This window comes from Molossus molossus, unplaced genomic scaffold, assembly GCF_014108415.1.
Source record: "Molossus molossus isolate mMolMol1 unplaced genomic scaffold, mMolMol1.p scaffold_m16_p_20, whole genome shotgun sequence".
Classification (NCBI taxonomy): domain Eukaryota; kingdom Metazoa; phylum Chordata; class Mammalia; order Chiroptera; family Molossidae; genus Molossus; species Molossus molossus.
This window is the reverse complement of record NW_023425356.1, coordinates 18,080,231-18,102,826: the sequence shown is the minus strand read 5'-3', so window position 1 is coordinate 18,102,826 and position 22,596 is coordinate 18,080,231. Positions and strand designations below refer to the sequence as shown.

At 48.0% G+C, this 22,596-nt stretch overlaps 1 protein-coding gene across 1 annotated transcript in view; it reads right to left on the bottom strand.

Moving 5' to 3' along the window:
- TBX15 (T-box transcription factor 15) overlaps positions 1-22,043 on the bottom strand; it is a 104,598-nt gene extending 82,555 nt beyond the window's left edge. Inside the window, exon 1 of the mRNA XM_036273613.1 lies at positions 21,733-22,043. Coding sequence (XP_036129506.1) covers positions 21,733-21,937 — 205 coding nt within the window. The 5' untranslated portion in view covers positions 21,938-22,043. The remainder of the gene's footprint in view (positions 1-21,732) is intronic.
- Between the last annotated feature and the right edge of the window lie 553 nt (positions 22,044-22,596).

Sequence of the window (22,596 nt, the reverse complement as noted above, 5' to 3'; positions counted from 1 at the left end):
TTATAAAATAACAAGTTGTATTTGCTACAACCAACGAAACATCCTGCTGCCTCATTTGTCTAGGGAGCCAGTAATCAGATACTACTTATTGCCCCACGTTCTTTCAATTGCCACAAGTCGCTCCTATTAAGGCAAACATAATTTTCTGGGCTTGCTACAGTCATGAATGTTCTCAGTTGTGACATTTATTTAGAAGCTGGTAGAACTGTTACAATAATGTTTAAAATACAGGCTCCAGAGCACTCTTATCACACAACAGTCATGCACACTAACTCGCCCCTTGTCCCCTAGGCATTCCTAAGGAAAAGACAGCTGTATAGAACAGTGGTTTCCGCACTTGACTGCCTATTAAAATCATCCGAGGACTTTCTAACACACAGACTTCACCTCCTCCTCCCCGTCCAGACCTCCTGAAAGGAGTTCCAGGTCGGGCCCAGAGTTCATCCTGGTAAAGTACCCTGCAGGTACACCGGGCAGTCAACCTAGTATACAACCTTGTTTGGTGTGAGGCATCCTTTTAAAAACCAGGTAAGCTGGCCGGTTTTGCTCAGCAGTTAGAGTGTTGGCCTGCGGTCCAGAGAGACCCGGGTTCGGTTTCCGCTGGGGGCGTGTACCTCGGTTGCAGTTTGTCCCCGGCCCTGGATGGGTCATATGGGTGCAACCACTCGATGTGTCCCTTTCATGTCGATGTTTCTCTCTCTCTCTCTCCCTCCCACTCTATCTGAACAAAAAATGGAAAAATGTCCTCGGGTGAGGATTAAAAAAAAAGAAACAAACAAAAAAAACAGGTAAGCACACTGGCCCCTGCATCTCAGTTGGTTGAGCATCGTCCTGTGCACTGAAAGGTTGCCAGTTTGATTCCCAGTTGGCACGTGTGCCCAGGCTGCAGGCTCAATCCCCTGTAGGGGGCGTGCAGGAGGCAGCCAATCAATGTTTTTCTCTCACATTGATGTTTCTCTCTCTCTCCCTCTCCCTTCCTCTCACTCTAAAATCAACAACTAAATTTTTTAAAAACCAGGTAAGCCGATCAGAGGAGGAAAGTCAGTGATAATGAGAGCGTAACAGCTTCTGAACAAATCAGGGAAATTTGAGTAAGACTACGATGATATCAATGAATTAGTATTAATCATGTTATATGTGATGACGACATTGTATTTAGGTCAGAAAATGACCTGGGTACTCAGTGGTAAAAAGACATAAAGTCTGAGGTTTGCTTTAAAATGCTCCAGTAAATGAGAGAGAGAGAGAGAGAGACAGAGAGAGAGAGAGAGAGACGGAGAGGCCAAGTGAGCAAAATTATGGATGGCATCGAAGGTGGATGATAGGGTTCATCAAGACATGAGGCGCTTTCATACTGAGAAATTTTCATAATGAAATGTTTTTAATTGTCTGAAAGAGAACAACGATAATAACCAGAGCCTGTCTCTTCCATACAAGGCTATTTTCCACCAGTCGTCCCTCGCCACTTCGCTTCGACTTTCGCAGCTTCACTCTACGGCAGTTTTTTCAAATATATTTTTTAAAAAGTTGATTGAGACAGTGAACATGAAACAGCACACACTCTATTGTCTGAGTCAATTATACACCCCTATCTTACAATTACAATTAAAGTTACTGTACGTATGGACTGTGCGCCTATGTATTTGAGCACCCCGGGAATCCTTCAACGCCAGGGGCAAGCGCTAGAGTCTGGAACGGATTACCCGCGCTGAACGAGGGCCGGCTGTACCGCTGAAAGACAGCCCGCTGGCAGGCTGTGTTCTCTACTTACACGAGCAACAGGGAGCAGAGAGGATAGATGCTTCGCCTGCATGGCAGTTGCCTGACACTCGTGGATCCCTGACATTGTTCTCTTGTAGGACTTTCCATTCCACGTTCTACTCTGCGAATGGAGCCAGGGCCCTTTCCCTAACCGTATCTTAAGCGACGTTTTAGAAGTTGACCTCTGTAAAGTATTTTGAATTTTTCCTTAAGAAATTCCCTGAGAGCGGCTGGTGTGGCTCAGTGGTTGAGTGTCGACCCATGCACCAAGAGGTCACCAGTTCGATTCCCGGTCAGGGCACATATCCAGGTTGTGGGCCAAATTCCCAGTGGGGGCATGCAGGAGGTGGCCAGTCAATGTTCTCTCTCGATGTTTCTCTCTCTCTCTCCCTCTCCTTTCCTCTCTCTCTAAAAAAAAAAAAAAAAAATCAATGAAGAAAAAATTTTTTTTGAAAAGAAATTCCCTGAAACTAGGTGCTTTGATTTTCAATTTGAAATGCATTGACTCAGTGAGCTTGGCAATGCGGGAGGTGAAACCCAAGTCACCAAGTGTACAAAATGGGTCCATTTTCAAGCCCTAACAGAAATACAGAATCTGGTACAGGAAGACATGACTGAATTTTAGCAAATTAGGAATGTGAAAATCTGGCATTACCAAAATGATAGGAATTTGTCTTCATTTTATCAATAGATTTTATTTTGCCCTGATAGCACTTCATGCTGGAACACCCCAAAACAACAAACACTTTCTGTACTGTGAAAAGTTTATAATCCAAAGAGTCCATGTACACATTTGGTGAACACTGACATACTCCAATAAGTGAGGTATAGCAGCACCTAGCTAAATTGTAATAGCCCCTGTGGTTAAAATTAAGTATAAATGTATTTACAGAGACTACTCGGGTATCAGAAGAAGAGGTAGTGACAGTATTTTGCACTGGTAGGTAAACAGGCTGTTTTGTCCACCTACTACTGTCTACAGAAGGAAAGACTTGGTGCTGGCCAGTTGCTCAGTGGTTAGAACATCGGCCCGAGGACCAAGGGGTTTCAGGTTCGCTTCCTGGTCAAAGGCACATAACTGGGTTGCAGATTTGAACCGAGTCCTGGTCAGGGTCCAGTGGGAGGCAACCAACTGATATGTCTCTTTCACATTAATGTTTCTCTCTCCCTCCCTTCCATTCTATCTAGAAATCAATGGAAAAATATCCTCAGGTGAGGACTAATGAAAAGAACAAAAGACCTGGATGCCCTGAGCATGGAAACTTGTTTGAGGGGCTATGGTTCATCTATAAAGGAGCATGTGATGTGGGTGTTGGATTACAGTCCGCAACGAACACAAGCCCATAGCCAAGCGCAGGGAGCTGCCCCAATAAAGACACCAGGCTTCAGCCCAGCTGTTGTGCTCAGTGGTTGAGCATCAACCTATGCACCAAGAGGTCGCCGGTTCGATTCCCAGTCAGGGCACATGCCCAGGTTGTGGGCCTGATCCCCAGTGGGGGCATGCAGGAGGTGGCCAATCAATGTTCTCTCTCATCAATGTTTCTATCTCCCTCTCCCTCTTTCTCTAAAATCAATAAAGGGGGAAAAGAAATAAAAAGACACCAGGCTTCAAGTTCCATCGTGCACACTAGATGCTTCAAGATTTCTTGAAAAGTATAAATATAGGTGGGATTAGAAAGTCAGTGTTTGGATTTCCCTAAGACAAAATGACCAAATGTCATAATCACTAGAGCGGGGACTGTTAACAAGAGCTGGGTTAAGCTGTTTTACAAGTAATAAATGGCAACGGGCATAGAGGTCAGAACAGCTCTTTCCCCAGAGTGTCTGCACTGAGTTCCTTAGCATTCTGGACAAAGGTACTTACTCCCTGTACCTAATGCAGCTCAAAGGGGAGGCCTCGCCAGTACCCTGCAGCTCCCGTCACCCCATGCGTACCTGCTTTCAATGGGGCTCACATCTTTGTGAGACAGAAGAGAACTTAATCTGAGTGACTATTACAGGGACCACGAGGTTACTATTACTTCTGACCCTCTGGAAGCTGTGGTCAGGTATGCAGCCCTGCTGGGTTACCTGGCAACCAGAGGTCCCAGATTCACTCTAAATTCAAGGAAGTAGCCCAACTGGATGAGGGGAGGAGAGAGTCAGGACTGTTGAAGATCTTTCTCATGCTTAAGAAAAATGTATACCCTGGAGCTGCTCCAGCATCCCTGATAGCGAATGTTTTATATTGAATATAGATTAGAAGAATTAAATCCTATGACATTTGACTGAAAAAAAAGTTTATAAGCAAACAGCTTAGCCTTCTTACATTTTGGTATAAAGCTGTGAACTTCTTAACTTTGTAAAGCAAGATATATAGCAAATACAACAGAAAAATACTTAAAAAAAATTTTAGGGGCCCACAAACTCATCTTGAGCAAGTATCTTCATGATTCGGGATCAAAGACAATCACTAGATAGAGAAAGAGACTCAGAGTCACCTGGTCATTCACACACAGTCCAGAGAAGCTCTCTTTTTGCACAACTTGGGGCTCATGGCACCAACTCACCCACCCCAGTCTGTCAGCCTCCACGTAAGTTTGTCTCTATCCACTGTGTGTGCAATTTAACAATGGCTGGGAAGCCACCAGTGCCACAGAACCCATCCTGGCACTGGCGGGTCCCAGCCATCAGCCAGGTGCGCCTGGCAGCTGAGAGCCCACACAGAGACAAGTCTGGAGAGCCTTTTCCTCCAGAGCAAGTTCCAGCTACACAAGCAGTGAGGCAAAGGACAGAGGAAATCAAAAAGTGAGGCTCTTTTTCTTCTGCATGATCTGCACCAGACCCAGGACAGTAACAAGGATTTCATATGTAATTTGACAAGTAACAAAAAGTACCTGGCACTTTGTTGTTTTAATATTATCTTCAGATAGAGTAGGAAGGAGGGAGAAAGAGAGAGAGAAACATCGACGTGAGAGAGACACGTTGACTGGTTGCCTCCCAAACAACCCCGACCAGGGGACAAGCCACAACAGAGGTGCATGCCCTTGACTGGAATCGAACCCCCGACTCATTGGTCTATGGGCTGATGCTCTAGCCACTGAGCAAACCCGGACAGTACCTGGCACTTTGTATATCTCTGTCCCTGGCTCGTCTTTCTGACTGCTGGTTCTGGATGCATTCCGTAGAGCTGTCTCCCCTTCCTCAGTCCTCCGTCTTGCTCAAAGATGACCTTGTGTTTCAGAGGGTTTTCTCCTGACAACACGCTTTCCCCCCATCATGGGGCTGAGCTGAGAACCCCCACCCCCACCTCGGACAGTTCACTCACATACTTCCCACTGCTCGTGGGAAGCCAGGAGGGTTTCTGTCATTCTGCTTCAGCTTAACCCACTCTCCGTTCTTGGGCAACATCGGGCAATCTGTCTTTCATTTAGAGATACTTCTGCACTTCTCTTTAACACTGGGGACTTTCAGATTGCCCTTTGCTTTATTTCTTTTTCTTCCTCACTGTGCAGAAAACAGAGGATGCCATGAACATAAGACCTGGAGCAAACAGGGAAAGATGGGGTCCAGTTACTCCCACAAACTGTGTTTCTAAACGCTAATGCCTCATCAGGACAGAGCTCCGACACAGACTCCATGTAGAGAACATTCAGCAATTTCTAGCTACAAAAATGCCTTATTCGAAGCATAATTCGATATCCTTTCCTTCTTACTAAAATCCACAGGTCTTATCTCCATTAGAGATAGAGACTTGAAAGTATAAAGATATCAGTTGACACATCCAAGATCACACCTAGAGGCAACTGGCAGACACCTCCTGCTGAGCCTCCAGGACCATCTTGAAGCCAAATCATCTGTAAAGTGGCTGCAGTGGCTACAAAACCCATCGCTAACTTCTGACAACTACCAATTGAGCTTAACAAATGTTCAGGGAGAGCCAACAGGGCTTCTGAGATGAGTAAGACACACTGCTCTCCAGGGCTCCCGAGTCTCCTCGGCTTATAGAACAAATGCACCCTCCAGAAGGCGTTTGTTCAAAGCAAAATTTGTTAAATGCCGTAAGAAAGGTACAAAGTATTAACTTTTGTAGGCTTTGGACTTCATTCTTCTGTGACCAACTTGAAAATGTAGAACAGATCAGGCAGAAGCCGTGTGAATGTGCCTGTGTGTGTCCATGTGCGTAAAGAAGGCCACAGCCTAGAGTCAGCCAAAGTCACCGTCCCCTTGGCTACAGGTGCCAATTGTCCAAGGGCCTAAAGGTCAATGCCAATCCAATGGGAAACGCAGAAGAGAACAGGTGCATATCTTCCAAGGAAAGAAAGGACTCAAGCCGAATGACTGACCTGCTGGCAACATGAAAGCCACGGGAATTCTATGAAGCTACAGGCAGGACAGGGGCCTTGCTCAGAAATAGTCTAGTCAGGTTCCTTAGTGAAGACACCCTCTCCGGAGGAGCTTTCTGATGACAGTCACCAACGGGGGACCCTTATTTTTTACCCTCTTGGCTACGCCTTTGAGAGTTGCAGATTACCTAGCTGAGACTCCCTTGTGACTTCAAAGCCACAGAAGCACACTGGCACCAGTGTGCTTTGAGAGGAAACCATAGACGGCCCCTAAAAGATTTCCCTCTACCAGGCTCCAAGTGAAAATAAAGTTGGTGACAACCGAGAACTTTCCTCCACTGCAGCAATACCCACCCCGCACGTGAGCTCTGCAGGGACATGGTAGCTTCCTTCGGAAGTCAGCACATGTCTGAATCTGTACATCCTATCAATGATGTTTATACCAACTTGCCCTTTTTCATCTTGGAATATTTCTGTCACTTGAGGTGCTTAAGATGGGTCTTGAAAATAGGCTAAACTTTCTTCAGAAGGAACTTAGGGAAGGAGAAGGAGAAAGGCACTCCAGACAGGAGGAGAAGAACAACCGCATGAAGAATGATAAGAAGTCAGCCTAGCCTTGACCGGTTTTGCTCGGTGGTTAGAGCGTCAGCCCGTGGACAGGAGAGTCCCAGGTCCGATTCCCACTAAGGGCATGTACCTCCGTTGCAGTTTGTCCCCGGCCCTGGTTGGGGTCATGTGGGTGGCAACCAGTCAATGTGTCTCTCACATTGATGTTTCTCTTGCTTCCTCCCTTTCTCCCTCCCGCTCTATCTGAAGACAAATGTAAAAATGTCCTCGAGTGAGGATTAAAAAAAAAGTCAGCCTGATCCAGAGAAGATAAAAACGGGGTCTTGAAAAGGTACCTGCACCCCCAGGTTTACTGCAGCATTATTGAAAATAGCCAAGATATGAAAACTACCTACGTGTTCAGCAATGGACAAATGGTAAAGAAGATACCACACACACACACTGAAATATTCAGCCACGAGAAAGGAGGAAATCCTGTCATTTGTGACAACATGGATGGACCTTGAGGGTATTATGCTAAGTGAAATAAGTCAGACAGAGAAAAACAAATACTGTGTGGTATCACTTATATGTGGAATCTAAAAGAGCTGAGATAGAAACTTAGTAGAATTGTGGTTGCCATGGGATGAGGGAGGGGAAATGGAGAGATGTTGATCAAAGGATACAAACTTGCAATTAGAAGCTGAACAAATTCTGGGGATCTAACCCATTGCATTGTGATTATAGTCAACAATACTGTGTTGTATACTTTAAAGTTGCCAAGAGACTAGATTTTAATTATTCTCAATATCAAAGGTGGTAATTATATTGCAACATATAAATGTATCAAAGCAACACTGTTGTATGCCTTAAACGTATACAATGTACATGTCAATTATAAAAAGAGACTTGTGAAGGGATGTGCTATAAATTAGGCAGCTATGGAGATAAACTAAGAAGGGTAGTTTGGGACCATCATGTGTCTGACACTCATCAAATGATTTCTCATAAGAACACTGAAGAGTTTCTGAGTTTTCTCAATTCACCGAAAGTATAATTATGAGCGAGGTAGACAGGTGATAATACTGAGCACTTTCTATGTGCACCTGGCACCATGCCAAGAAATTTGCATTTAATTCTCACAACAGCCCCGCAGCAGGTATCATTACCCTCATTTTACATGGACACAACTGAGGCACAGAGTTAAGTCACTTGCCCAAGGTCACAGCCAGAACTATGTGCTTGGGTCAGGTCTCCCTGACCCAGTCCCCATGCTATCTGGTGTCTTAGTTTCCCACACCAGCCAGTTTCTTCTGCTTCTGGGATATGAAAGACCATCTGCTTTCTATAACACGTCGCACTCTCTCCCTAACAGAGGCCATCCAATGCAGTAGAGAGTTGGTGTTCAGCCAACAAGATGGACAGAAAAGGCCTCAAAGTTCAGGAGAGTTGGTGGGTGAAAACGTCTCAAAAGTCTACCTAAACACATGCCCCCAAACTGCCCCAGCAATAAAGCCAGATCTGTCATTCTCAACATTCACCAGCAATGAGCCACACAGCTGTGGAGGCCTAGCAATTTGGGTAGGAAAACAGGCAAAGAAAAAGGAGAATGTAGTCAAGCCCCAAGCAAAAAAATGTTAACATCCGGAACCAATTCGCCCACGCAGGCTGGGGAACCGTTACACCCAGCCCTTCATAACACGCCTCGGGCCTCTGCCCCAGCCCTCCCCTTCTCTCCCTCTCTCTCTCTCTCTCCCTCTCTCTCTCTCTCTCATGCGCACACGCACGCATGCACTTACCTGGACTTGGTTTACCGTTTGCTCAACCCTACAGCAGTCAAATGGTCTGTGTCTGTCTGTAGGAACCACCTCCTGTGGTCCCTACCAGCCAGTCAGAAAATCACAAGGATGTCTCAGCTCTCTGGGTACACTGCACCAGATGAGATCCAGCGTTCCCAGGACCACTTATGGCCATGCAACTAGTGCTCTGAACATGGGAGGATAAATGAATGGCCCAGGCCTGGCTGGTTTCCTATCTCGCAGAATCTACATTTCTAATAGGACAGGTCTCCCGGGTAAGATCCAGTAAATCACCCAAGATTGCAGTTTCACCTCATCCTCTGCCACACTCTATATTTCAAGAGTTTGGCTCCACCTGGGTTCTTTGGGAGAGGAAATGGGCCTGGAGATTCATATGCTTCTATTGCTACAAGAGCTTATCAAATCCCATCAATCGTTGCCTGCACAGAGTGGGGTGGGCAATGGGAGAAAGCAAAGATTTAAAGCAGACATGGACTTTACATCTTTCTCTCTTTAGTTCTAAAAGCCACTTTTCCATCACTGAGCACAACAGACAGGAATATGATAGACCCTACAGTCCGACAGCCAAGAAACACATTAATGCTGAAGTCCACCCACTGAAAGCAGGGGTGTAGTTTTTCTCCAAATCCCTGTTGGAGACACCAGACTTCCTTAGAGAGGATGGTTAGTTGGAGTGGGAGGAAAAGTGATGGAAAAAGAGTGAACAGGTGGACCAACAACCCCTGAAAACCAATGTTAAGTTCCCTAAAACTCACGGCTGAGATCACATCCACTTACACCATGTCAGAAGAGCCAAGGAGCACGGGGTCTAAGTGGTTGACGGGATGAGAGATTTCTGCAAATAACTGATCCCATACCCAACAAGGCCACTCTAAATAGAGCTGTTACAAATAAATGAGTCAGAGCAGTCACTCAGAGGTTAAAGTCAAAGCCACAACTCTGAGAGCGGGTGTACTTGCTGTGGGTCCTCAAGGCAGTTCCCTAATCCTTGGGCATTAAAAAGAAGCCACTGTGGAAATCAGAATCTCTTCCTTTGTAAATTCAATCCATGGCAAAGGGATTTCAGCTGTGATTGCTGAGTTCGAAAAAAAATCAACAGTACTTAGAAATGCACGAATTGCTCGTCACTGCAACTGATACATTTCTAAGCTGTTCCATTTTGAATCAATTACCAATCAGATTCTTTCCGTCCCGTTGTGAATGGAGAAGGCAATGGCTAAAACAGAGCTCACTGCACTTCACTGCACAAGGGGATTTAGGATGAGGAGGTTTTAGATCAAATTCAATATGTAGCCACCGCATTTCAGACACTGAGATTTCTGTGCCTTAAAGCAAGAGAAAAGCAAGTCACGTCGGAAAGGCTGTGCATTCACCATTCCAAAGCCGTGGCTTGGAAACTCAGCCCTGCATCCCTGCCCCACAGAGACTTCTGCCAGGGAGAAAGCACCTGAGGACTGGAGGGACTAATGCCAACTGGGGAGGAAGACAGAGGCCCAGAAACTGTAACCAGCTCTCTCACATCTATGACTTAACAATTCTGTTTGGGAGGACAGGATGAACAGCAAGCATCAGTTTCCATCTGCAAAGGATGGAAGTTCTCCCCAGGGCACTGAAGAGTCTAGTGGTTAAGGACACTGACTCTGGAGCCACAGGGACCTGGGTTTAAATTCTGGCCAGTCCACACTTTAAGTGGACTGGAGCTGTGTGTCTGTGGGCAGGTTGTTTAATCTGTTAGAGCCTCATTTTCCTCATCTGTAAAATGGGTAAACAATCACCTTGTCTTGAAGACTATTGGGGGGCGGGGAGATGCAATGAGAGAATGTGAATAAAACCATCAGCACAGTGCCCCGTACATGGTGCACCCTCAATCCATGTACGTTGTTATTTTGGTTAGCATTGCAGGCACTCTAAGATAAGATGATGCTGGGGAGATATAGGAACATCTGTCCTGAAGATAAAACAGGGGCAGGGAGGCTGTTTTGAACACTGAGGCCTGAATTCCAACCAAGGCAGAGCAACTCCCTCCTCTGGGTGGTCAGGCAGGGGCTGAACAGGGCTACCGACTTGCCCTGGGCTCCCTGAAGAGGGGAGGCCTCGATGGGACCCTTGCTCTGTTCCTCTTCCCCTGGGAATGCACCTTCACCCTCCACTGCCAGAAATCAATTTGAACAAAATCTGGGGTGTAACCAGTTTTATTTATTTTTGTAATAGTAAATTATTAAATCCAGGCTTGTTTTCTGGAAGAAAAGTGTGCAAAAAGTGCAGCCAGATGTGAATTTTAATGCAATGGCTGGAGCTTCTGCTGTTTCCTTAAAAAAAAAAAAAAAACACTTACGACTTCCCAGTTTCTTCTTCCCAGAGTCAGCTTAGTTGGAGGTTTTTCTTTTGCTTAATCCTTTACTTAAAAAAAAAAAAATTCAACCAAGCAACACCTACCAATCCTGTACTGCAGTCCTAACTAACTGATACAACTGGCTCATCTTGCGCAGAATCCTGGGGTCCATAAGCACATAGGCCACACAAACAAAGGCCTTAGGCAGATGAATCTTCCTTGTTTCCCAAACCTGACCTTTTGGGGACTTCTGGGCTTCAGGTAGAAACATCATAAACTAACCATAGAGAAACATGCATTGTGTTATTTTACTTCCCTGTATTCAGAAAGACCCTGTCTTCTGCAGAGCCACCTTGGGGAGCTGGTAAAGCTGGGGGTCCCCAGCCACACCCTCCACCCACCCCCCTCTTCCTACCTTATGCCAGAGGCTGATCCCCACCCCTCAGCCCTCTTCCCCTCCCTCAGGTGCAGGCTATTTGGCTCAGTGAAGCCCTGAATAGCAACAGCTCTCCAGGTTCTGTTTGCCCTGACTAGCAGGTGTATTCTGATTCTGCATCCCGTTTCTGACAATACACCAGGGGTCATGCCACTCCCAGTCCAACATCTCCTTTAAAGCAAAAAACTGGAGTAGTGGGTGGTGCCGCCACACATGACAATCTGCAACAGTTTCTCATCCAAGTTGGTCACTGAGGTGAGTCATCCCCATCAATTCAATCAGATAGGAATAATAGGCAAGATGCTAAATCCTTCGTTCCTTCAGGTACACTATCTCATTTAATCCTTACAACCATTTTTTTTTTATGAATACATTAGTACAATTTCACAGATGCAGAAGCTGGGCATGGGAGAGATTTAGTAACTTGCCCAAGGTCATACAAAGAGCACCTGTTAAAACCCAGCCTCAGGCACAAGCAGTCTAACTCCAAGAACCTGAGCCTTGGACCACTATCCTATATCACTCATTCATTCATTGCACCAAGTAGAAACAATAATAAGATGATAGAGCATCTATCTCATTAGAGTAGTTGAAATTTTATGTATAATATATAAGCATTATATATAATATATACAAAAATATATGAAATTATGTATTATTTAAAATATATAATTATTACATAGTATTTTTAGGATATATATTATATATGTAGATACATATTTGGAATATATATATAACAGCACTATGTGTAACGTAGCACTATATATATAACTGCACAGTTCAATAATTGTTACTACTTGTGATCACTGTTTTTGTTGTTATTGTCATTATATTTTTATTATTTGCTAAGTGTTTGGGGGGGTTATCCACTGAGGGTGGGGAGCTGTCACGGGGCGGTTGAAGCCCAGCTGTAAGTCTGTAACAATATAAAGTCCCACGAGATAAAAATATGAGAAATCCTCCTAGATGAGTGCTGGGCCCAGGGTTTTCGTCTGACCTGCCGTCAAGTTCAGCAGCTATGAATAGAGGTCTTGAATGCTAAGCTGTCTTCTGATCTATCTTGTTGACAAGCGTTTTGCCTGTTACTAAGTCATCCTTTTAGCATTCTCACTCTCTGCCAGATCAAGATCTCGGCTTAGCGGACTAGACATGGAAAATAGTTACTAGTGCTTTCCATTAGGCTCAAAGAGTAATGAGGGGCAACTAATTTTTGGGGGTGGGATTCCACCCACTCAATTTACCAATGACGAAGTTGCTCTTCTCAGTCTTCATTTTTCAAATCCACCGCTTCCCAGCTATTTGTGGGAATGGCACCAAAAATGTCCAAAGCATAAAATAACCTACATTTCCTTTCAATTCACAAATGCCATAGAATTATTTTTGGCAAGAGGGCCCTGGGCGTTCACACAAGCAACAATAGGTTACATCAAACACAAAGGACTGGAAATCACCGATCCAGGACTTCTGAACATGTGATATTAATCTAAAAACTTTTCAAGAGCTTTATGAAAGCTCTTAATTCTAGCTGTAAAATAATAGTTTTGGCTTTGTGTTGCTGTACTGTTACTTTCCACCAGTGTGGTGAAGCTTTCCCCATTGCAACAAAGTAAAGCATAAGCCAAGTGATGGCCAAGGCGCATTAGGAGAAAATGGTAATTAAAAAACAAAAAAAAAAGTTAACAGGGTCACAGATTCTTATAGCTAAAGGGGCCTCAAGGTGTCATTTTAGCCTCTGTCCCTCATTTCACAAACCAGGAACTGAGGCCCCATCAGTGGCTAGGAAACAACTTTAAAACATTTTTTTCAACATTTATACGTCTGCCTTTAAAACAAGCATCCCTGGTTCCAATATCAATAGCAAAGCTAGCATTAGAATCTAAGTCTAATTTAAGCTAGTCTAGCCCTCCTTCCTACCATGATAGGTGGATATAACCTAGCATAGGAGGGCCTGTGTTGAAAGCTTTGTAGTATAGTGAGGACTCAGATATATGCACATGAGCAATTACGGTTTCTGAAATATTTTACAATTCAGTATTCCTCTGCAAGCTTGCTTATATGATTCATTTTCTAACTAAACCCTTTTTTTCTAAATTGTGCTTAGATTTATAGCTCCTATATATAGCCCTTCCCCAGCTTTGCCGCAAAAAATAAATAAATAAATAAAATAAAGAAATCAAATCATTAAGCTTCTGAGTTGAGGAAGCTTTGTCAAAACCCAGGGAAAGCACTGCTGTGCTCACAATCACTTCTTGGCACAAATGCCTGACCCTCCCCACTGTGAAAATCAATTATTAATATTTAGAAGGCCTGAGCCACCCAAGGCACCTAACCCCTCGGTTACAACCTGGTGTGACTGACGCTTTGAAGCGAGGACGCCTGAGGCTGAACGTCCCTCTCTGCTAAAGCTCAGCTCTAGAAGGGAAGCCAGTCCCGCCGGCTTCTTCCAGAGCGCGGTTATCTCTCAATCTACTTTGCAAAATTGGGTGGTTTCTTTTCTCTTTTTGTAAGGAAATGAATTACTTCATTGCTTCAACTCTCCAGAAGAGCACAGAGGACGACTGTTCGCCGTCCCTTTGTCTCGGCGGCAACGCTGGTCTCTGGGCGGGGGGCGCCTCGGCCTTTCGGGGTCCTAGGCGCCGGGGACCCTCCTGCGTTTGGGACCGACAGCGTGACTTTCCTTTTTAACGGGCCGGCTAGGATATTTACCGACCCTAGAATTACCCATTTGGAAATGGTTAGGGACTAAAAGTCCTTCGGCCGAGGGATTCTCGGTTCCTAATTGCGAATGTTTGTCTGATTCCTCGAAAATCCGTCCAGGCTGATGAAAGCACAGGCTCCCGAGGTGTGAGATCCGCGGGCTCCGCTCGGCGGCGGGTTGGTTTGGAGGTTTTTTACCCCCGATTTTTTTTTTTTTTTTTTTGAGGAGGGGGGACAAGGGCGTTTCACCAAAGGCCTTCCCGATTACCCCAGAGTCCCCGCACTTCTCCGGGGACGAGAGGGCGCCCACCGTCCTCAGGCCACAGCCTGGTTCCCAGGCCCAGCAGCCGCACCGCCTGCGGAGACCGCCGAGCGCGGGCCGAGCGCGGGCCGGGCGCGGGGCCGGGCGCGGGGGCCCGACCACCGCTCCCGCCTCCAGCCCCGGGCGTGGGCAGGCGGCGGCCGCCGAGTCCCGCTGGCTCTGAAGTTCCCCTGGGCCGCCCCTGGCCCAGGACGGTTTCACGGGTCCAGATGTAATCCCGATTCCTCCCTCGGTAAAACGTCACTGAAATTTTTTTTGAGAGTGGAAAAAAATGGGCGTTTTCCATGTTTGCGTAGGTGGTTGGGGGAAGGGAACAGGATGTGGAGGTGAGGGGAAGTGGGAGGTGGGGGACAAAATAAGGGGGGCAGACTGCTTTCCGAGCCACGCTGTGGGGCTTTGACAATACCCTCTGGGCTGCCGGGCTAGAAGAAGGAGGCGGCGGGAGAGTAGAACTTGGATTCTCGCTGTTGAGAACTAGGCGCTAAAATCCAAGGCTGCAGGCTGGGGTATATGGTAATGATCTCTAGTGACCCCTTCCAAGGGAACTCTGATGTTATCTCTAGTATTGTGGTTTTCAAGAGACTATATTAGGCTATTACGTGTGCAATCCAGAAGAGGGGTTTGTATTTTTAATCCTCTACAGTATGTGGCAATTTGTAAACAGCCCATTAGAGCCTCAGCAACTATATTTTTGCATATGTTGCTTATGTTCTAAAATTATTTCCCCAAAAGCACAATGTTTTACTTGTTACTTCCATTAGCCATCATTATTATTATCCAAGTTTCTCTCAGGGAGTCCATTCACGTGGGAAAATATGAAATTAGTTACTCTGCAGAATACAAGACAGCATTCTACCCATCGGAAGGGAAGATGGCATTCTTCATGAAATTAAACGCCAAACGGCATCAGGAAAACTCCCCGTCTCCCAGTTCTTTTACATCTCATCTGTAACAATCTTGCTTTCTCCCAATAACTACAATTTTCAAATTTGGGGTTCTTGTGAATTGTCAAAGGATGTCTGGAGATGACAAAATTGTGGGCTCCCAAATGTTATGTGTTCCCAATTTGTCACACACACACACACACACACACACACACACACGGCAGTTTCTTTTCTCTGAAATATTATCTATGTCCCCTTCAGAACTTGTTCTCACATAAATCTGTGTCTAAACACCTACACTTGTGTATATACTCTTTAATACATTTTATACTCTTATGTATGATTTCAAGGCCTATTTTCATTTCTGGTATCAAAAGCTCATCATCAGGCAGTAGTCAGCAAAATGTCCTGCCTCAAAATGAAGCCATTAATGGCACCGAATAAAGGTTGATTTGTCGTCACCAGTGGCTTGAATTCCCCACCTCTTCCCATTTCACCTCTGGTCCTCCCTACTGAGTCTCATTTTCCACCCTGACACTTAGAGCAAGGGCCTCACTTAAATTAACTAATGATTATCCTTGCCCAAAGATGTGTAAACAGTCCCTAATTTATAAATTTGCTAATTGCTGTTCCCAGTGCAGACCCCTGAGTATCTCAGTCATGCACATATAAAATTTAAAGCTCACTGGAAACCAGAAGAAGCAAAGCAAAAATAAACCACATGGAGGAGGAAAAGAAGGGGAAAAGATTCCACATTCCACCAGTTCCCTACTTTTCCCTGTGGAAAAGTAGTACCCCCTAAGGTCAAAACTAGAAAATCACTTAAATATTCTCTCCTGCTAAATGACTGTGTCTTTGGGGAGTAAGAAAGCAATAACCAGCTATACCCCAGAATAATCATTGGATGGATTTCTGTGTTTCCAGAAAGTGAAATGCCAGTCTGCTTTTTATCTCTGTGGAATTTGCACAGTTCAGCTTTGCCTTAAACACACACACACACACACACACACACACACAAAACCTATAGTCACCTAGAGAAGGAACCTACAGATTTAAGAAGTATTGCAATTGTTTTCCTCCCTAGTATGAGAAATAAATTTTTATCAGAGTCTATAATCAGAATCTTTTAAAAAAAAAAAGTTCTCATCTACTTAATATTATTTTGGCAATAGAGAAAACGATTGTGACAGACCTGGAATATTTCACTCAATAATGCTAGCAATGCCCTTGGAGAGGCTTGGATGAACAGAATGTTTCAGTCTTCGGAGCCAAAATGTACTTGGTCCCTCTCTCCTTGTGGCCTAATATGAAGGATTAATGATGAGGGACTTGCTTCCATTAAACTCTAGTCCACACACGCAAAGGAAATTATACAAATCAGTAGGGAAACACGAACCACCAATCCCCATTATTTTAGTTTTGGCTCCCAGGTTAGGCATCTCACACCGTTCCTCATTCACTCCTCACGTGCTGGGTGTTTTAACTAAAGTGATTTTACACCAATTTTCAATAATTAAAAAAATGTTTATGATTCCTACTGAAGTAATTGGTATACGGGGCGGACAGGAAAACGACAGCGGGTGTCAATATAATTTCAGTCCAAACTCCACTATAAGAATTGAATTCCCCCTTACCCCTGCATGAGCCTCACCTCGTGAACTTTTCTTTCTGGGAGTTTTACCTATAAAATCAGGAAGCCCAAAGTGGCCAGCTCTGAACCCAAAAAAGTGTTTAACGAGAAACAGCATTGGGTGGGCCGTGGAAGTCACGAATTCAGAGTTGCCGTGCCTCTCGTGCCTCTCAGCTGTGGGCTGATCTGTCTAGGACAGCTTTGGTTGCCCATTAGCTTGTGCTCTTCCGACCGGTCTCCAAGAGGCAGATGTGGGTGTCAGAGCGGGCGAAGGGCTGCCCGGGCAATAGGTAGCCAAGAATCAATCCAGAGACTGTTCCCTTCACCCTCCCTTGTTACCCCATACCTTCCATACCCATCACATGGGTTTCTGAACACCCCTGGGGGAAGTAGGGGAACCTAAGGAGGTGCAAACCACAGTACACCTTCTTTCTATTGCAGTCCAAATTCTGGGCACCAAGATTCTCCCCATCCCCTGTCCTGCCCACTGGCCTCCAGCAGTTTGCTCCGTCTGTGGGGTGAATGCGGCTAGAATTATCTCCTTCCTTCTAGTGGATTCTATTGCACCACCTGCCCAGGACCGCAGTGTTACACAGAGGGTGTCCACAATCCTCCGAAGACCACTGCGGTGTGCCCATCCAGGCCCGCACAGCCAGAGTGTCTGATTTATCCACCACCTCACTCAGCAGCGAAAAATTTGTTTGGCAGTCATCACAAGCGAACCACCATCCTCACCGGCCTAGGACGAATTCAGATCTAGCCTAAGCCCACCAGCCTCCCTCCCCGTCACACAAGGTCACTTAGTCACTTACCAAAGGGACAACCACCGCAGAAGGCCGTTTGGACCGAGCAGGCGGGAGCTTTGGACACGTTCAACAGGTTCTACACTTGGTTCCTTTGCGGGGCTCAGGCTGAGCAACCTTGGGGCCTACACGGGTACAGGGTCTGCACTCACCGCGGAGAAACCAGAGTTCCTCGCCCCGGACTCTACCCCAGGCAGACCCTTGCGGGTTCTCACCTCCCGCGTTTCGCGCCCTGGTATTGCAGCCCCAGCCGAACCTGCGCCCTGGCTGGTGCTTGCCCCGCATAAACACGCTCCCCCCACTAGCTTCAAACTTATCGACGATTGTTTTGTCTTTTTCTCCCTTTCTTAAACGTCAGTAAAGAGTCACCTCCTCTATTTTGACCCTGTGTTTCCCTATTGGGGGTAGGGGATGGGTAGAGAGGTGGTGTGAAGATTAAAATCTTGGAGTTCTACTCTGAGCAAACAAGCCATAAACTGGCAGATGAATTCTCGGGACCGGTTGATAATTCGAGAGAAGAAAGTGTTCTGGGACACTGTGATGGCTTTTCTTGTCTGGGTTCAGTAGAAATTGCGTAGACTGGTGCGCCGGAAAGCGCGAGCGCCTGTCGTGTGCGCAAGTGTGCGCGGAGTGCCGACCTACCCGCGTGTTCCTGGGTGTGCCGCTTTGTGTGCCCACCAGCGTATTTCGCCACCTCCTTAGGCCGCCAGAGCTCCGCGGCTGCAAGACTCAAGCCTGTGGGCTCTGTAGGGGGAAAATGCCCCCCGCAGAAGGTTTAAATTATTTCGCTCCGCGGGAGACCGGGCCTCGGCTGCATTCGGCTGTGGATTTGGGCGGGAAAGGCCCAAACCCGAGCAGGGAAGCCGGGTGGAGCCGGGGTAGCGGTAGGAGCGCCGTTGGCGCCGCCACGTGCCTGAAATATACTTCCAAGGCCGCCGCAGCCGGAGCAGCTGTTGCCGGAGAAAGTTTCCTCGGGTGCCCGCTGGGAGAGAGACGGGGGTGAGCAGGCCCAAGAGCCAAGCTCCTCCAAGACGGGTTTGGAGAAACCCCCCACCCCTCAATACTCGGCGGCCGAGTCCTGGAGGCTTCTCCCAAAGACGCGGAGTGCAGGCCCCGGTGTAATAAGGAAGGCACCTCGCAGGCGCTTCTCCAAGGCCCCGAGAGTCTCGGGGAGTTTTCGGGACCACCAGGCTCGGTGGAAAATTTTAAAATACATACTGTGTGTCCTCTGATGTGTGAGTGCCTACAGTGCGCAGGTCGGGCAGGTCCCCCGCTGCTGCCGAATGTTGGCGCCCCAGGCTGCGGGCGCTTGGCGCCCACTAAAGCCAGCTCTGTCCGGACGCAGAAAGAAAAACGGGCTGCGAAAAAGCAAAGGCCGCGTCTTTGAATGAGAGTGAAACATGAAATCTGTTCCGTGGGTTGTCTGAGGTTCCTGGGTTTTTGAGGCTCGGACAGGTAGGACCGGAGACAATGGTACCAGTCAAAGAGAGAGGAAGGAAAGAATGACAAATACAGTTGCGCTCGGCGGTCATCCTGTGTGTGCACGTGCACCAGCGTTTAATCCTTCCCTAGCCCCGTGGCAATTTTGTTTTTGTTGTAGGTTTTTTTGTTTTTGTTTTGTTTCTGACTCTTGTCGGCCTAGGCCGTAGAACCACGCAGCAGGGCCAACCCACCTCGGTCCTAATTGGAAAAAGAGGGGTAAAGCAGAAGTGTGAGGCCCAGCCAGGCACAGACATGGCCCTCGGCAAACGGAGTCGCCAGGGCCCTATCTCCCACGTCCACCACTGTACATACACTTTTCAATGTGGCCCTGTGTGTGTTTGTTAGGGCGCTGAATTAGAGACAAAAAGAAAGAAAGACCTGCAGGGGACACCAAGCCTTGGCCCTGCCTTCCGCTACCACCCCCTGGCAGTCAGAGTCCGCAGCTCAGCCTTCTCCGCTCCCGGGACTGCGAGTCTCCGCGCCACCGAACCCTTCTTCTGAGAGATATTTTCTCATGCTACGTCCGGTTCCTACGAAAACCTTAGCCACTGCGGGTCTCCAACTTGGATATCTCCAAGGGGATGAGCTCTCCAAGGTGGAGTCCCCTCAGCCCACGAAGTGGCCAGGTCCTGCTGGCAGTCCCGCTCGGCAGAAGGCCCGCAAGTGCTCTCGGTTTCCGGCTTCCTCGTCCTCCCGGACCTTTGCCCCACAGACATATTTCGTTTCCTCTAACCCAAAGGCCCATAGTTTTCTTTTCTTTTCTTTTGGTTAAGGTGATAAAGGTAATGAGAATAGGTCCACTGAACCCTGTTATGTACATCCAGCTCCAGCGAGGGAACAACATTCTGGATACCGGTCCTCGCTTTCATGGCCCTGGACTGGTGTCTCCTTTCCAAGCCCTCACTATTTTCTTCTGTCTATGGCTGAGAAGACGCAGAAAGAAAACTTCGAGCTGAGTCTCTGATTATGACTCCGATGTTGGTCCTTTTTAAACATGCTACTCAAGGTCGGCTCCTAGCTACCTGGCCCACTCCCTAGAGAAAGTACACGGGGACCCGGCGTCTGCCACGCGCAATTAAATAAGTTGTGCCTTTTCCACCGGTGGGAAAGTAAAATAAACCCACCTCCCAAACCGTCAGTTATCATAAGGCCTGAAAGAACTTCCACAAACTGTGTCAAGGCCCAAGCGAGATTCTGACAACAAATAAATGCGGTGAGGAAATAGGGTCTGGCCAGAGATGGGAAACACATTAGCCACGCGTTCCTTTCTGGATTGCCCACACAGTGGTCCGCGTGGACAGACACCCGCATCCAAATACAGGGGAAAGCTTGAGCGGACGAAATAAATCTCCTTTTCATTTTCTTTTCATCGACTAATAAAAATAATTCCCCATCATTAAACCCAAATACCATAGCGGGCCACAAGAACACGGAGAATTCATAAAACACTGTCTCTGCAGGTCACCCGCTAATCGCGTTATTATTAGCCTCCGGAGCATGGAAATTGAACTGTCACTGCCGAAAGAGAAAATGTAGGCGACAGCTGTCCCTCCTTGGGTCGGCCAGTTTTCCAGCCCCCAAGTTCCTGGGCCCAAGGCCTCCCCCATCCCTAGGCAGGCCACCGCCCCCCCCCACCCCCACTCCCACCCCACGCTTGCCTGCACGCTGACCCAGGTTTTACTCCCCAGCCTTAGCTGGTCAGAAGGAGTACTTCCAGAATAGTTTTAGAAGTCCTGGCTGGAAAGTTTCTGAAGCCGCTAACCCAAGCTGGGAGCGTGGTGTGTGTGTGTGTGTGTGTGTGTGTGTGTGTGTGTGTGTGTGTCTGTGTGCGCGGGCGCGTGTGCGCGCGCGCGCACGCGTAAGATTCCTCTGACAACAGCTGTTCCCCGGGGCTGTTTTGCACAGTTGAAATCTTGGCACTTGAAACAAAATGTTAAGTTGTTTCCCCCCACCCTACCCCACCCCTGGATTCTGTTAAAATACTGACATAGACATCCTCCCCGTGTTTTACGTGTTGTGTGCATATGGATCCGAGACACAAATTAATTACGCTGCTGTCCCCAAATACACTGAGATGTGGACCCTGAAGAGTGACCGAGGGCGAAGGGTAAGGAATCTAACATACATTCCTTTTTCCGTAAAAGCCAACGAAGTAGAAATATGACTGTGTTCCCTCGTCGCTGAAGGGGGGGGGGGGGGAGATAAACAACTGAAGTGCCAGAAAAGTTGGCAGGGTGAGGGCCAGGGCCGAGGTTGAAAGCTAAATGAGATAAACCGGGCATTTCCCGAGGAGGAGGTGTCGGGCCAAGACCTCCGCGCTCGCCCCCGGAGCTCTCAGACGTTAGTCCCAGCCCACCTCCTTTCCTGCCACTGCCTGCGATAGGCACCCCTCCTAACCCCAGGGCCCTGCAAGCCCCTCAGCTTCGGGCACCAGGAACGCTGCTCTCTGCTCGAAGAGGAGAGGGGGATGCAAGCAAGAAGGCCTCCTTGCTTGAGGTTAGCGACGAAATGTAAGGCTTAGGCCAGTTCTCCCAAATTGGTTCCGGCGAATTGGGGAGAAGCTCAAGGCGTTTGTGCAAGAAAAAGAAAGCCGCGTTAGAGCAGGGCAGGGCGTCCGCGGCCAGGGCCTCCCTTCTCACCACTCTGCCCGCCGACTGGCCGCCCGCCTCCCGCGGTCTGGCCCTACGCACTCACCCGGGTGAGGCTCCAGGCCGTGTGCGGCCGCGTCCTCCGCGTCTCCGAGTGGGCCCGCGGGGCTCAGCGCCTCCATGGACAGGTCCAGCCCCTTCTCCTCCCAGTCTCGCAGTTTCCGTTTTTTATTTGAGCCGATCAAGGCTTCAACGGAGAAGGCATGTGCTCGCGAGCTCAGGGCGACTGCAGATCTTCTCCTTTCACTCATTTTAGCCGCCCGCACCCTGGCCCCCGCTCGCCCCCGCTACTGAGGGAGCAGCCTGCGCCCTCACGCTCTGAGCGCCCGCCGGGCCGAGCCCGGGAGAGGCGGCGGCTTAGCGGGTCCTTGGCACCCTCCCCTGCGCCCTCCCCCTCCCTCCGCCGCCGGCTCGGACCGGCGCCGCTAGCTGCTCCAGCGGCTACGCACGAGCGCCCGGAGCGCCGCCCGCTCGCAGCATGAGCGCCCGCGTCCTGCTTCCCACCCACCCGGGCAGGCGCTCACAGGCTGTGTAGACTGGACTTCATCTTTTTTTTATTCTCTCTCTCTCCTCCCTCTCCCTTTCTCTCCTCCCTCTCCCTCTTCCTCTCTCGGTCTTCCCGTCCTTCCTCTGATCCAAACTTCTGGGAAACTTTTTTTCTAAATTCCTCCCTTCCCGAGGAGCTGGGGGCAAGCAGTGCGCTCCTGTCCTTGGGGCGAGGGAGAGGGAGGGGGGGAGGAAGAGAAAGACTGACGGGGGGAAAAAAAAGCCAGCCCCCGACCAATGGCGAGGAGGGAACAGGAGAAACCCTGAGAGCGCGGGCCAATGAGCGGAAGGGAGAGACTGAGGCTCGGGCCAAGGCTCAGCGCCCGTCATCCCCGGGATGCTCCTGGGCCGACTTTAACTCCTG